The sequence below is a fragment of the Salmo salar genome, chromosome ssa14, assembly GCF_905237065.1.
Source record: "Salmo salar chromosome ssa14, Ssal_v3.1, whole genome shotgun sequence".
Taxonomy (NCBI): domain Eukaryota; kingdom Metazoa; phylum Chordata; class Actinopteri; order Salmoniformes; family Salmonidae; genus Salmo; species Salmo salar.
In genome coordinates, this window is record NC_059455.1 from 7,664,812 (window position 1) to 7,680,662 (window position 15,851).

Here is a 15,851-nt window from a genome sequence, read left to right on the forward strand (position 1 = left end):
AAGGGATGAGTGGGGTTAAAGCTTAAGAGGGTGTGAACGATGCAGAATGGGTGTAGACAAAGGACTCTCCAGTAGTAGTACCAAAACAAAACAGTACCAAACAAACAAGGCCATTTTCTTAAAGTCTACCAACTTTCAAAGCAGAGTTACTTTCCCATTGTTCAACTGTAGTGTATGATATACCATTTTGTAGCTCTGAGTCTACTTGTATCCATTGTAAAAAAAATAAAAATAAAAAAATAAAAATGTTGCTACATAAGACCGATTTCAGTGACCGACCGGCTCTATTCGGTCTAATGTAGCAAAATTTGAAATGCCGTTTTTTTTAAATTGGATAAAAGTAGAGATTCAGAGCTAGAAAATGGTATATCATACACTAGAGTTGAGGAACAATGGGAAAGTAATTCTGCTTTGAAAGTTAAGTAAACCATCACTGGTAAAAGGTGAGCCCATTGAAATAGTGGACGAGTACAAATACCTTGGGATAGACATTGATAACAAGCTGTCCAGGGATCAGTGTACTGACACTATTTTTAAGAAAGGCCAACAGAGACTGTATTTCCTACAGAAGCTCCACTTTTTTAACATTGATCTAACCATCATGGTTATCTTTTATAAATCATTCATTGAGAGCATTCTGTCCTACTGCTTGACCTGCTGGTTTGGGAATATCAAGTTTGCACAGAAATATTGGTTGGGAAAGACAGTCAGGACTTGTGGAAAAATCATGGGACAGCAACACCAAGAACTGTCATTATCTCTACCTGGGCAGAGCCAATAAAATAGAGGTTGACTCTTCCCATCCACTCCACCCTGAATTCCACAGACTACCTAAGGTAAAATAAAATAGGGCCAAGTACTCTGTTATTCAGAATGCAATTCTGCAACTTAACAAATGTTGGACTAATTGCACTTAGCACTTGCACTATGAAATTGCATTTAACCCTCCTATTTGTTTGTAAATATCCTTTCCTATTTATTTTATATTTTTAGATGTTATATGTTTTATGACTGCTGCAAGATGAATTGCCTCTGAGGACATTCAAGTTTTCTGAATCTGAAAACCTTGAACGGCCCCACAAACCGAGGGCTCAGCTTCTTGCAGGGCAGGCGGAGTGGGAGGTTCCTGGTAGAGATCCAGACACGATCCCCAGGGTGGTACACGGGGGTCGCACAGCAGCGGCGGTCTGCCTGCTCCTTTTGACGGTGGATGGCACACTGGAGTCGCACGTGAGCGTCACTCCACACTTCTTCTGCGTGCCTGAACCACCCGGTCTGGCCCAGGGTCCATGGAGCCAGGGCTGGCTGAAGACCCTCTTCCAGTGTGTTCTGGGTTAACCCAGTAAAGGAGTGACGTAGCGAGTTCTGGGCATACTCCCCCGCCCATGGAAGGAATCGAGCCCACGCTCCCTGCCGGTCCTGACAGTGACTCCTCAGGAACCTCCCCAGCTCCTGGTTCCTCCTCTCCACCTGCCCGTTGGACTGAGGCTATACCCAGATGTGAGGCTAACCGTGACACCGAGCTTCTCCATAAAGGCTCTTCAGACCCATGATGTGAATTGGGGGCCACGGTCGGAGACGATGTCCTCCGGAAGGCCATAATGCTGGAATAGTGCCCCAGCGACCTGGAGAGCAGTAGGGAGACCAGAAAGAGGGATTAAATGACAGGATTTTGAAAATCTATCCACAACCACCAAAATGATGGTAAAACTGTCAGAGGGGAGATCAGTACCAAAGTCAATGGATAGATGGGACCAGGGACACTGAGGCACGGGAAGGAGTTTCCCTGCTGGAGCGTTCCGGGGGGATTTGGTTTGGGCACATACGGAACAGGACTTGATGTAGTGAGTGACGTCCTGCGCCAAGGTGGACCACCAGTACCTCTAAGAGATGGATTGGGTAGTGCGAGAAATACCTGGATGTCCAGCGACGACCGCTGTGTGTGCTCAGGTAAGCAGCTGATCCCTTATCCCCGAGGGAACGTAGATGCGTTCGGGAAGACAGTTAGTGGGTGTGGGCTCCATCTCCAGAGCCTGGTGAATGTCCACATCTACGTCCCAGACCACAGGAGCTACGACTCGGGAGGATGGGTTTAGAGATTTATTCTGGACAGGACCCTCTCTTGAATCGTAGAGACGGGACAGGGCATCGGCCTTCGTGTTTTTTTAACCTGGGCGATAGGTCAGTGTGAAGTCAAAACTTGTGAAGGAAAGGGCCCACCTTGCTTGGTGCAGATTCAGCCTCCTCGCTGTCCGTATGTACTCCAGGTTCTGATGGTTGGTGAGAATGACAAATGGTTCCTTGGCGCCCTCCTCTAATGCCAACTTCACCGCCAGGAGCTCTCGATCACCGACGTCGTAATTCCTCTCTGCAAGGGAACGTTTCTTGGAGTAATATGCACACGGATACAATTACTGTAGATTACACTGTCGTTTAGACAGAACTGTCCCCACACCCACCTCTGGAGCATTCACCTCTACCACAAAGGATATCGTGGGATCTGGGTGTTTTAGCAATGGGGTGGAGGTAAAATGTCCCTTGAGTAGATGGAAGGCCTTGTCGGCTGGGCTCCACACTAACCTATGGGGGCCACCCTTGAGGTGAGAGGGGTGGCGACGGAGCTGAAGTTCCTGATGAAATGGAGGTAGAAGTTGGCAAACCCCAAAAACCATTGTAACCCCTTTATGGTGTTTGGGACTGGCCATGACCTGACCACATCTACCTTCTTGTCGTCCATCGTCACTCCCTGCGGGCTGATTCGGTAGCTTAAGAAGGAGACAGCCTTCTGAAATTGGCAATTTTCAGCCTTGATAACAGGTGGTTAGACAGGAGGCGTTCCAGGACTGCTCAAACTTGAGTGATGTGATCATCCAGGGTAGCCGAGTAGACCAGGATGTCATTGATATAGATGACCACTTGGTGTCCGAGCATGTCCCTGAACACCTCATTAATGAATGCCTGGAACACTGATGGAGCATTGGCTATGCCAAATGGCATCACCAAGTACTCGTAGAGGCCAGACATCGTGCTAAATGCAGTCTTCCACTCATCCCCCTCCCGGATGCGGATGAGATTGTATGCACTCCACAGGTCCAGTTTGGTAAAGAACCGGGCCCGTCGTAGCTGTTCGGGAGAGGGTAATGGTACTTTGTGGTGATTTCATTGAGTCCTCTGTAATCAATACATGGACGTAACCCTCCATTCTCCTTGGCTACGAAGAAGAAACCAGTCGATGCAGGAGAAGTGGAAGTGCGGATGAAACCTTGTTGGAGCTTCTCTTCTCTAATCCTCCATGGCCTGGGTCTCAGCCACCGACAGAGGGTAGATGCGTCTGCGCGGAAGCGCAAGACCCTGCCAGTAGGTCGATGGCACAGTCCTAAGGGTGATGATGAGTAAGACAGGTGGCGTGGGTCTTGGAGAATACCTCCTGCAGTTCTTGGTATTCCTCCGGGATGTTGGGCTGAAGGGCAACCACAAGACTCTCAACCGACGTGGAACCACATGGGATGGGGAAGCAGGTACTCTGGCATTCGGGTGACCAGTCTGTGATTCTCATTCTCGACCATGAGGTGGTGGGGTTAGGCGTGGAAGCCAAGGGAGGGCGAGGATGATCTTGTGAACTGGTGCACTGGTGATGAAGAAAGGGATGCTCTCCTGATGAATGGACTCCACGGTCAGGGTGAGTGGTTGGGTGATGTGTGTGATGGTTCTGGATCCTAGTGGCCGACTATCGAGGGCTTGAACCGGGAGAGGAGAGTGGGTATGAGATGATGTTAAGAGAGGAGGCAAGGGTCTGGTCAATAAAGTTCCCTGCGAAACCGGAATCCACTAACGCTGTAGACACAGTACATGAGGAACAGTCAACTAGTCTGATGGACATCAAAAAGAATTTCGCGGAAAGGGATGAAGATGGAATACTCACTCCTGCCCCAGGAGGTGGAAGATCACGTGAACATCCCTTTGCTCTTGTGGATCCCGGATTAGGAAGTGCCATACACCGCTGGAGCTGGTGCCCTCCTTGACCACAATACAGACAGAGCCCCAGCTGACTCCATCTGTGTTGCTCCACCGCGAAGAGGCATGTGATCCCTACGTCCATGGGTTCAAGCTCTGATCCAGAGTGTTCACTGAGGGAGGGAGAGATGCGATGAGAGTACTGACGCTCCCAAAGTAGGTTATCCAGATGGATGGCCATCACAATGAGTGCATCCAAGGAGAGGTTGTCGTCTTGACTGGCCAGTTCCGTCTGGACCTCCTCGCCCAGACCTCTCGTTCCATCCACTGGATGCTGCTACTGTCCGGAAGGTGAGTGCGAACTCGGCAGCTGTCTAGTCCCACTGCCGTAATTAGAGTAGGTGCTCACCCCCCTCTCTGCCCTCTGGGGGATGATCGAAGATGTATTTGATCAGAGCCATGAAAACCCCTCATATGAATCTAGCTCCTCCTCTCCTCTCTCCCAGACGGCCGTGGCCCATTCCAATTGGATCTCTCATGGTGGGGGTTCCCATCTGGTGCATAAAGAAGAGGGAGCACTGAAGTAGGAAGCCACAGCAATTAGATGGGGTGCTGTCATATTTATCCGGGAGAGACAAACAGGCATCGCTGACCTGAGTGGGTTGCTGAATGGGCTGTCGTGCTGGCTCGCTTGTTCGACTGGTTGTAGTGTATCCTCCGCTAGTTGACGGCAACGCCTCCCGGGTATGTTTGAGACATTGCACACTGTGAAGAACCTCTTCCATAGCCGTCCCCAGTTGTGCCAGCTGGTAATGGTGTTGACTTAGAAGGTATCCCTGCTCGTCGACCGCCTGGGAGATATTCTGTTTTCCTGCTGCTTCCATTGTTGGAGTCAATATTCTGTAACGGAGACGCTGAGAGTCGAGAAGCAGGTGCAATGTTTAATAAAACAACAAACATGGAATGAGACAACATAACAGTATCGTCTACACATAAACACAGGAACAATACTGACTGGGGAAAGAACCTAAGGGAGTGCCAGATATAGGGGAGGTAATAAGTGAGGTAATGGATGACGTGCAGGCGTGCGTAATGATTGATTGCCTGGTGTGCGTAATGATGGATCCCAAGACCGGTGGTTAGCATACTGGTGACGTTGAACGCCGGAGGGGAGGAGCAGGGGTAGATGTAACACTCTTGGAGCGTTCAGAGCGTACACTGAATGCTCTGACTGAGGAGTAGAGTTGATCCGAGTATTCTGACCTAACAACAGCAGTTACCCAAGCTAACTGGCTAAGGTTGGATAGCTTGCTAGCTACTTCCAGGCACAAATGAGAGAACAGCTCACTCTGATCATTTTCTGACAAATTAGAAATGTATAATATCTGAAAATGTAGCTAGCTAGACTATCTGTATACATAGATGAACGCTTCTCCCTCTGTCACAGATGCCATGGTTGCCCATAGTTTGAATATGAATATGTAATCCGTAGACAGGCGTTTTATACAACAGCCTTCTGTGTGTTCTCTTTTCGACTCAGTCTGCATATTTGCAATCAAATGGCAGAATTTTCTCCATCTCCTAGCTATCATACTCGTGGTCCTCCAGAAAGTGGAGAGCAACACTTATGCAATTCTACTATGTGATATCTTTAAGAAAATCAGCGTTAGAAAGGATTACCTGCACATACTGACCAGCTCATGTTATAGCTCATGGCTAGGGGTAATGTTTATTTTTTTTCCGTGGCTAAACCAACTAGGTTCGTAATTGAAGAATTTTATTTGTATTTACAGATGGCGTATAAGTTTGTTATTAAGGCACATGAAAGCTCACATGTTCCAGAAGGCATTTCTGCCAAAAAACGCAATTTGATTTAAAAAAAAGTTTAGTCACATATATAGATAGATATTTTTTGGTTAAAACTCACGGGCCGTATGTTTGAAAAGCCTGGTCTAAAGAATGGGTTACTGGTTCTGTGTAAGACCACAATTAAACAATAGGGCAACTCTCCAAATTTGGAGAGTGCTAGGTTTGCTAAATGTGTTGGTGTAGCTAAGCAATCCAGACCAAGTACCAAGAAGTTAAATATTTTTTTTTTACAAAATGTAAACTATAAGGAAATGTTGAAGAACGTTACTTAATGTTTTCACTTATTTAGAATGCCTCTACGGCCATCCTTGGTTTTTAGTCTCGCATTGGCCTTGCCATAATCTTGGTGTGGATAACTGTTTCCTGTCTGATCCATGGCTGTCATCATTCTTAAATTACACTCACATATATATAGTTCTGGCTCTGATCAGATGTTTATTTAATGTCTATTTAATGAATGACTCAATCAATGAAACCTAGGTAACCAAATGCATGGTCTTTGTCGGAAAGCACTCCAATTCTCTCCTTTCATACTAATGTAAATATTCTCAGACAGATTATATTTGGAACTCACCTTCAGGGCTTTCCTACGGCCAGGGAATCTAGTCTGGTGTATGTATCTTTTACTATGTCTCTCTCTATGGGGTTCAGGCATAGGCTTTGCTGAGAGCTCTTTGTAATGTAATCTCTATTGGTAACCTCTGGTCGTAACTGAAGAGGGAATATTATTTTGCGTCACATACAGAATAATTTACTTTGAGCCTGTCTAGAGCGCCACTTTTGGGACTATTCCATTGTGCCAGACAAGCTCAATCGAGCTCAGTTTCTGTAAGAAAACAAATGCTATTTGAACCCAGGTCTGGGCTGGACTGTGAATAGGATCACAGATAATGACAGGCAAGCTCATCATCCAGACATACAGTAAGGGATGTAAAGAAAATCAAAAAATGATAATCCAGATTTCACCCTGTAATTGAGTTGGACCAACTCCACCGCCGGTTTCTGTTTGATGTCATGTGGACTCCATCCACCATTGCCAGAAGTCATCAGTGGGGAGGGAGATATATGAGCCATATATATCTCTTATGAGTGGGAAGACCTTGCCTGGGCACTAATCCACAAGTGACACATTTATTGATGGATCAGGTTTGCTAATTAGGTGGACGTTTTGCCATTTGTTTCATTTAGATATTTATGAGCGGATACAGACACATGCACACATGCATACATGCACATACACAAGCATGCTCTCTCTTTCTCAATCTTTCTAGCTTCCAAAGTAAATGGCAGCGTTCGATTAAGCTGAACCGCGATGCTCCGGTCTATGGCCCATGATGTGAACGGGCAAAAGTGGAGGGAGGAGCGCCCTTTGCAAATGAATGCACCTGGTGCTAACTCCTCCCACACGGGAAACCTTGGCCAAATGATCTAGTTCCCTCATTGCTTGGTGCTATAGTTTTTCATAACAGACAAGATCATGTTACTATGAATCAGATATGTGAGGGGGGAGTAAAGTATATTTTTCATGCTCGTGGTTCCACCTCCACCTTTTTAAGCGGTTGTGAAAAGCATAATAAAAACCTTAAACTGATCTGCAAACTTAAGACTGTGTGTGCAACGGGTGATCATGCAACGGGTGATCGAGATGGCATGTATTTCTGGAATCTTACTTTGAGACAACACTCGGTGACGTCGACCTGGGTAGCATTCAGTAGGGCACAGTGTTGTGGAGAGCTGAGATATAAATATTTACATAGAACAGACATGCCTCTCAAACATGTACAGTAAGAAATCATGGCAGCTTTATTCATGGTTTTTCTATCTGCAATGTTCAGTAGAGCACAGCGTTGTGGAACAATCAGATAGAAATACATTACACAAAACAGTCATGCCTCTCCGACATTGTTGAGGTAGGTTATCATGGCAGCTACTGTAAATTCATGGGATTTCTATCTGAAATTGTCACACTGGTATAAAGGATTAGGAGACAGGCGCAGGAATACATCATCTGGGTTTTTAATACACCCAAAACAAACACGTATACAAAACACTGCGATGTACCCAAACAAAAGAGTGAGGGTGTCACGACTTCCACCGAAGGTGGCTCCTCTCCCTGTTCGGGCGGTGCTCGGCGGTCATCGTCGCCGGCCTACTAGCTGCCACTGATCCCATTTTCCTTTTCGTTTGTGTCCGTCTGTTTTTTCACACCTGTGTTCAGGTAAGTTGATTTTGGTGGGTTTTGGTGGGTTTTGGTGCCCCCCCCCCTCCTCCTACTAGGAGGCATTGCTACAGAATCCCGCACCACCACAATGGAGTCAGCAGGAGCTGACGCACTCTCCACTTCCATGGAGGAGCGCGTTCAACACCACACCACCGTTCTCCACCGTCTCGGGACTGCCATGGATCAGGTGATGGCAACGATGGAGAGATGGGAGAGGTGTGAGGGGTGGCCTGCCTACCCCTGCACCCGCCACGTTCCAACCTACACCACCACCTTCTCCGGCGTCATCCGGGCCCAGCGGTATTCGGCTCGCGCTCCCGAGGGAGTACGATGGGACGGCTGCCGGGTGCAAGGGTTTCCTGCTCCAGCTGGAGCTGTACCTAGCAACCGTTCACCCGGCTCCTTCGGGAGGTGAGAGCGTGAACGCGCTCGTCTCCTGCCTGTCAGGCAAAGGTCTGGAGTGGGCTAACATGGTCTAGGAGGGACCAGACTGGGCGAGGGACAACTACCCAGAGTTACCCAGGTGAGCATCTGTTCCATCTACGGCAGGAGACGAGGAGCGCCCAAGACTTTGCGCTGGAGTTCAGGACCTTGGCCGCCGGCTTGGGGTGGAATGACAGGGCCCTGATTGACCACTATAGGTGCAGCCTATGTGAGGACGTCCGCAGGGAGCTAGCATGCAGAGACGCTACCCTCACCCTGGACCAGCTAGTGGACATGTCCATAAGGCTGGATAACTTGCTGGCTACACGCGGGTGTCCGGATCGGGTCCCCCCAGCACCTCCGCTCCAACCTCCATGGAATTAGGAGGTGCTGCAGCGAGGGCGATCGGAGGAGGAGCCTTCTCCTGCACCGGATGTGGTCGGAGAGGGCACACTGCCGACCGGTGCTGGAGGGGCTCATCTGGGAGTCGAGACGGCAGGCCCCCTGTTGGTCACATGTATGTGTTCATTTCTTTCCCAGAGTTCTTCCCCCATTCTCAGCATAAGGTGCTAGTCGATTCAGGCGCAGCAGGGAATTTTATGGACCGCGGTTTCGCGCATAGGTTAGGGATTCCCCAGGTTCAGATGGACAAACCCTTTCAGGTGCACTCCCTAGATAGTCGACCATTAGGGTCAGGGGTGGTCAGGGATTCCACGGCTTCCTTACGTAGGGGGGTCATGAGGAGAGAATACGTTTCTTCCTCATTGATTCTCCTGCGTTTCCGGTGGTGCTGGGGATTCCCTGGTTGGCCTTTCACAACCCCACTATTTCGTGGCAACAGAGGGCTCTAAAGGGGTGGTCAGAGGAGTGCTCAGGTAGGTGTATGGGAGTTTCCATCGGTGCAACGACGGTGGAGAGTCCAGACCAAGTCTCCACCGTGCGCATTCCCCCCGAATATGCCGATTTGGCTATCGCCTTCTGTAAAAAGAGGGCGACCCAATTACCACCTCATCGACGAGGGGATTGTGCGATAAACCTCCAGGTAAACGCCGCACTTCCCAAGAGTCACGTGTATCCCCTGTCACAGGAGGAGACGGTGGCTATGGAAACATATGTCTCTGAATCTCTGAGGCAGGGGTACATGATGGAGGGCCGAAACTCGCCTCCTCGAGTTTGTTTTTTGTGAAGAAGAAGGAGGGAGGTTTGCGTCCGTGCATTGACTATAGAGGTCTAAATTAGTACAATTACCCGCTACCTCTCATCGCTACAGCGACGGAGTCATTTCACGGAGCACGCTTCTTCACAAAATTGGATCTCAGGAGCGCGTATAACTTGGTGCGTATCCGGGCGGGAGATGAGTGGAAGACAGCATTTAGTACAACGTCCGGCCATTATGAGTACCTCGTCATGCCGTATGGGTTAAAGAATGCTCCAGCCGTCTTCCAATCCTTTGTAGACGAGATTCTCAGGGACCTGCACTGACAGGGTGTGGTGGCTTATATCGATGACATTCTGATATATTCCGCTACACGCGCCGCGCATGTGTCTCTGGTGCGCAGAGTACTTGGGCGACTGTTGGAGCATAACTTATACGTCAAGGCTGAGAAATGCGTGTTCTTCAAACAGTCCGTCTCCTTCCTGGGGTATCGCATTTCCACATCAGGGGTGGAAATGGAGTGTGACCGTATTTCGGCCGTGCGTAATTGGCCGACTCCCACCACGGTAAAGGAGGTGCAGCGGTTTTTAGGGTTTGCCAATTACTACCGGAGGTTTATCCGGGGTTTTGGGCAGGTGGCTGCTCCCATTACCTCACTGCTGAAGGGAGGGCCGGTGCGTCTGCGGTGGTCGGCTGAGGCGGACAGAGCTTTTGGTCGCTTGAAGTCTCTGTTTACCGAGGCTCCTGTGTTGGCTCATCCGGATCCCTCTTTGGCATTCATGGTGGAGGTGGACGCGTCCGAGGCTGGAGTAGGAGCCGTGCTGTCTCAGCGCTCGGGCACGCCACTGAAGCTCCGCCCCTGCGCTTTCTTTTCGAGGAAGCTCAGCCCGGAGGAGCGAAACTATGACGTGGGGGACCGGGAGTTGCTAGCTGTCGTAAAAGCTCTGAAAGTGTGGAGACATTGGCTTGAGGGGGCTCAACACCCTTTCCTCATCTGGACTGACCACTGTAATCTGGAGTACATCCGGGCGGCGAGGAGACTGAACCCTCGCCAGGCAAGGTGGGCCATGTTTTTCACCAGATTTAGATTTACGATCTCCAATAGACCAGGTTCCCAGAACACTAAGGCAGACGCACTGTCCCGTCTGTATGATACAGAGGAACGGTCCATCGATCCCACCCGCATACTTCCGGCCTCTTATCTGGTGGCGCCGGTGGTGTGGGAGGTGGATGCGGACATCCAGCGGGCATCTCGATTGGAGCCTACTCCGCCTCAGTGTCCTGTGGGACGGAAGTATGTCCCAGTTGGTGTCCGCGATAGATTGATTCGGTGGGCGCATACGTTACCCTCCTCTGGTCATCCAGGTATCGATAGGACGGTGCGAAGCCTTAGGGGGGGGAAGTACTGGTGGCCCACTTTAGCCAAGGACGTGAGGGTTTATGTCTCCTCCTGTTCGGTGTGCGCTCAGTGCAAGGCTCCTAGACACCTGCCCAGAGGGAAGTTACAACCCCTCCCCGTTCCACAGCAGCCTTGGTCACAACTATTGGTAGACTTCCTGACCGATCTCCCTCCATCCCAGGGGAACACCACGATCCTGGTTGTTGTGGATCAGTTTTCTAAGTCCTGTCATCTCCTCCCTTTGCCCGGTCTCCCTACGGCCCTACAGACTGCGGAGGCCCTATTAACACACGTCTTCCGGCACTACGGGGTGCTTGAGGACACAGTTTCTGATCGGGTCCCCAGTTCACGTCCCGGGTGTGGAAGGCGTTCATGGAGCGTCTGGGGGTCTCGGTCAGCCTGACCTCTGGTTTCCATGGGCAGGTGGAGAGAGTAAACCAGGATGTGGGTAGGTTTCTGCGGTCGTATTGCCAGGGCCTGGCCAGGGGAGAGGGCGAGGTATGTTCCATGGGCAGAGATGGCCCAGAACTTGCTCCGCCACTCCTCAACGAACATGTCGCCCTTTCAGTGCGTGTTGGGGTATCAGCCGGTCCTGCTACCATGGCATCAGAGTCAGACCGAGGCTCCTGTGGTGGAGGATTGGGTACAGCGCTCGAGGAAGTCCTGGGAGGCTGTCCAGGGGCACCTAAAACGGGCCGAAGGCCGGCAGAAAACGAGCGCTAACCGCCACCGCAGTGAGGCCCCAGTATTCACGCCAGGGGATCGGGTCTGGCTCTCGACCCGAAACCTGCCCCTCCGCCTGCCCTGCCCGAAGCTGGGTCCACGGTTTGTGGGGCCATTTAAAGTCCTGAAGAGAATAAACGAGGTGTGTTATAGGTTACAGCTCCCCGTTATTACCGTATTAACCCCTTGTTTCATGTGTCTCTCCTTATGCCGGTGATAGCTCGTCTGCTTCAAGAAGCTGAGGTGCAGGAGGTCCCTCCGCCCCCCTGGACATCGAGGGGGCCCCGGCGTACACAGTACGATCCATACTGGATTCCATGCGTCGGGTGGGGGGCCTGCAGTACCTCGTGGATTGGAAGGGGTACGGTCCGGAGGAGAGATGCTGGGTGCCGGTGGAGGACGTCTTGGACCCATCTCTGCTGAGTGAGTTTCACCGCCTCCATCCGGATCGCCCTGCACCTCGTCCTCCGGGTCGTCCTCGAGGCCGGCGTCGGCGCACTGCGGGAGCCGCGCGTCGGGGTGGGGGGGGGGGTACTGTCACGACTTCCACCGAAGGTGGCTCCTCTCCCTGTTCGGGCGGTGCTCGGCGGTCGTCGTTGCCGGCCTACTAACTGCCACCGATCCCATTTTCCTTTTCGTTTGTGTCTGTCTGTTTTTTCACACCTGTGTTCAGTTAAGTTGATTTCGGTGGGTTTATATACACCCTGCTGCATGCTAGGCTTTGTGCGGGATTATTTGTGTGTATTGCATGTTAGGGGTGCGTGCCTGCACCACGGGGTTTCGATTTATTTTCGGTAAATGTTACCGTGTGCTTTCGAGACTTTGTTTTGTGTGTGAGATTTATTCCCTGTGGGTGGCGACTACGTTTGTGCATGTTTTTTCCCACTTGTTTGTATTTGTGAGTTTGGGACCGCCTTATTAAATGTTGTGTGCCACTGGAACTTCTTTGCTCTCCTGCTCCTGATTCCTACCTCCCCCCCCTCCTACTAGGAGGCATTGTTACAGAGGGTGAACCTCAGAACGACATGGGACGAGACCCGTAATACACAATGCACAAAACACGCAGCACAGGCTGAGACCACGCATAGGTACTCACACGACAAACGAACATGGGAACAATAATCGACAGCCCTATGGGGAAACAAAGGGCACATTTATACAAACACAATCAGTGAGGAATTGGAACCAGGTGTGCGTAATGACACAGTTCAGTGCAGCCTAGAAGGCCGGTGATGTCGAACTGGTGAACAGAATGAGCAGCAGTACCCGGGGGATCTGTGACAGAAATGTTCAGTACGTTGCACTCTACTACTTTCCTGAGCGCAACCCAGATCCCTAAAGATCTTCCCAGATGCTGAGTGTGCGTGTATGTAATCCTGTCCAAAGACGTGCCATTACATTGATATTATGTGGAGTCATTGAAGGAATCGCATCAGTTCATCTAGATGGGGCGATATTGCTTTTCCAGAGCATCTGTGGACAGATACTGAACCACCTGGATAGAGAAGCAGGGTCTTTGGAGCAGTATAGTCACAGTCTAAAATCAAAATAGCATCAACCTCTCTCTTTCACGCACGCACACAAGCACAGACACACACATACACGCATGCACACACACACACACACTTATCCTCTCAATTATTTGAATCACAGCTGTATCACAAGGATAAGGGACTTATTTCATCTCGAGGGTTGTTCATTCTGATGTTTTTATGTGAATGAAAGATCACTTTGTAATTTAAGAGGGTGGTATTATGGAGGAGAAGTGCAGGTTGACAATATGAAAGGTAGAGATTTGAGAGCGTTTTTGTACAGAATATGTTGACTGTTGTTATTAAGTGCTGTTGATATAATGTGTTGTGGTAATTAACACTTTATTATGGCCCAATGAAGCTGCTGACCTATAATGTGTTGTGGTTAACCCTTTAGGTCCCAGTGGAGTTGGGCTGAGTGAGATGAAGAGGAGACTCCTGCTCTCTGACCCTGACCACTATGGTGTCCCTGTTCCACGTGAGTTAAAACACCTAAAAGTCTGAGCATTTTGGATTTGGGGGGAGGGTTATACTAAGCTAACATATGGAATTATTTTAAGATGATCATACCGTGCATCATTTTGCTATTGGATTTAGAATTTTTGGACCTCTGTAGGCATAAAGAAATATCAAATTTTTATTTTTGTTTTATTTTATTGAACTTGGCTTTATTGGTATTAGCCCGTAGAAACACATTGAATAACATTCATACATGGCAAAACAGATAGTCAAAAGGAAGTTTGTTTTGAAGTATCTGTCCAACTCTATTATCTGATCGATATAAGAAAGAGCAGCAAATAATTATAATGTTGTTTTTTTTTACCCATATTTAACACATTTTTCTAGAACTAAACTATTTCCATATACTGTACTTCCATTAATTTCCATTAACTGGTACTGGGCTACCTTCAGACGAGTCTTGTGAGTCATGTTGGCGTCCTAGATCAAAACAGCCGACATGTACAGTACCAGCCAAAAGTTTGCACACACCTACTCATTCAAGGGTTTTTCTCTATTTTTACTATTTTCTACATTGTAGAATACTAGTGAAGAGATCAAAACTATGAAATAACAGATGGAATCATGTAGTAACCTAAAAAGTGTTAAACAATCAAAATGTATTTTATATTTGAGATTCTTAAAAGTAGCCACCCTTTGCCTTGATGACAGCTTTGCACACTTTTGGCATTTTCTCAACCAGCTACACCAGGTGGTCACCTGGAATGTATTTCAATTAACAGGTGTGCCTTGTTAAAAGTTAATTAATGGAATTTCTTTCCTTCTTAATGCGTTTGAGCCAATCAGTTGTGTTGTGACAAGGTAGGTGTGGTATACAGAAGATAACCCTATTTGGTAAAAGACCAAGTGCATATTATGGCAAGAACATCTCAAGTCAGCAAAGAGAAACAACAGTCCATCATTACTTTAAGACATGAAGGTCAGTCAATCTGGTTCTTCAAGTGCAGTCGCAAAAACCATCAAGCGCTATGATGACCCAGAGTTACCTCTGCTGCAGAGGATAAGTTCATTACAATTAACTGCAACTCCGATTGCAGCCCAAATAAATGCTTCACAGAGCTCAAGTAACAGACACGTCAACATCAACTGTTCAGAGGAAACTGCATGAATCAGGCCTTCATAGTTGAATTTCTGCAAACAAACCACTACTAAAGGACACCAATAAGAAGGGACTTGCTTGGGCCAAGAAACACGAGCAGTGGACATTAGACTGGTGGATATCTGTCCTTTGGTGAGACGCAGAGTAGGTGAACGGATGATCTCCGCATGTGTAGTTCCCACTGTGAAGCATGGAGGAGGAGGTGTGACGGTGTGGGGGTGCTATGCTGGTGACACTGTCAGTGATTTATTTAGAATTCCAGGCACATTTAACTAGCATGACTACCACAGCATTCTGCAGCGATACACCATCCCATCTGGTTTGTGCTTAGTCCCACTATCGTTTGTTTTTTAACAGGACAATGACCCAAAACACACCTCCAGGCTGTGGAAGGGCTATTTGACCAACAAGACTGTTGGAAAAGCATTGCAGGTGAATCTGGTTGAGAGAATGCCAGGAGTGTGGAAAGCTGTGCTGAAACAAAGGGTGGCTACTTTGAAGAATCTGAAATATAATATTTACTTTTTTGCTTAGTACATGATTCCATATGTGTAATTTCATAGTTCTGATGTCTTCACTATTATTCTACAATGTAGAGAATAGTCAAAATAAAGAAAAACCCTAGAATGAATAGGTTAGTGCAAACTTTAGACTGCTACTGTACGTGTTCGTGAGAGTCTCATGTTTCGCTGGTGGGGTCATATTACTGTGTAGCACAAACTTTCTGTACGCTACAGACAGAAGTTGGTAGACTGGTGGTACCGACTTCAGATGAGTCCCATGATGCTTGTGGGGGTCGTAGAGCAAAACGGAGAACACCATCGTGAGAGTTCCATAGAGAGATCATATTAGTTTGTAGCCCAAACGGTTTGGACGCTACAGACGTTTTCGTGAAAAGACAGATTTTCAGGATGTCTCCTGGTCTGCCACTTTCCACTGCAGGCGCGGACATCAAC

The 15,851-nt window shown here is 48.6% G+C and overlaps 1 protein-coding gene across 1 annotated transcript in view; it reads left to right on the plus strand.

Annotated features, from left to right (window-relative positions):
• LOC106568692 (MAGUK p55 subfamily member 7) overlaps positions 1–15,851 on the plus strand; it is a 58,234-nt gene that overhangs the window by 27,888 nt on the left and 14,495 nt on the right. Inside the window, exon 12 of the mRNA XM_045693835.1 lies at positions 13,675–13,755. Within this exon, the coding sequence (XP_045549791.1) occupies positions 13,675–13,755 (81 nt within the window). The remainder of the gene's footprint in view (positions 1–13,674; positions 13,756–15,851) is intronic.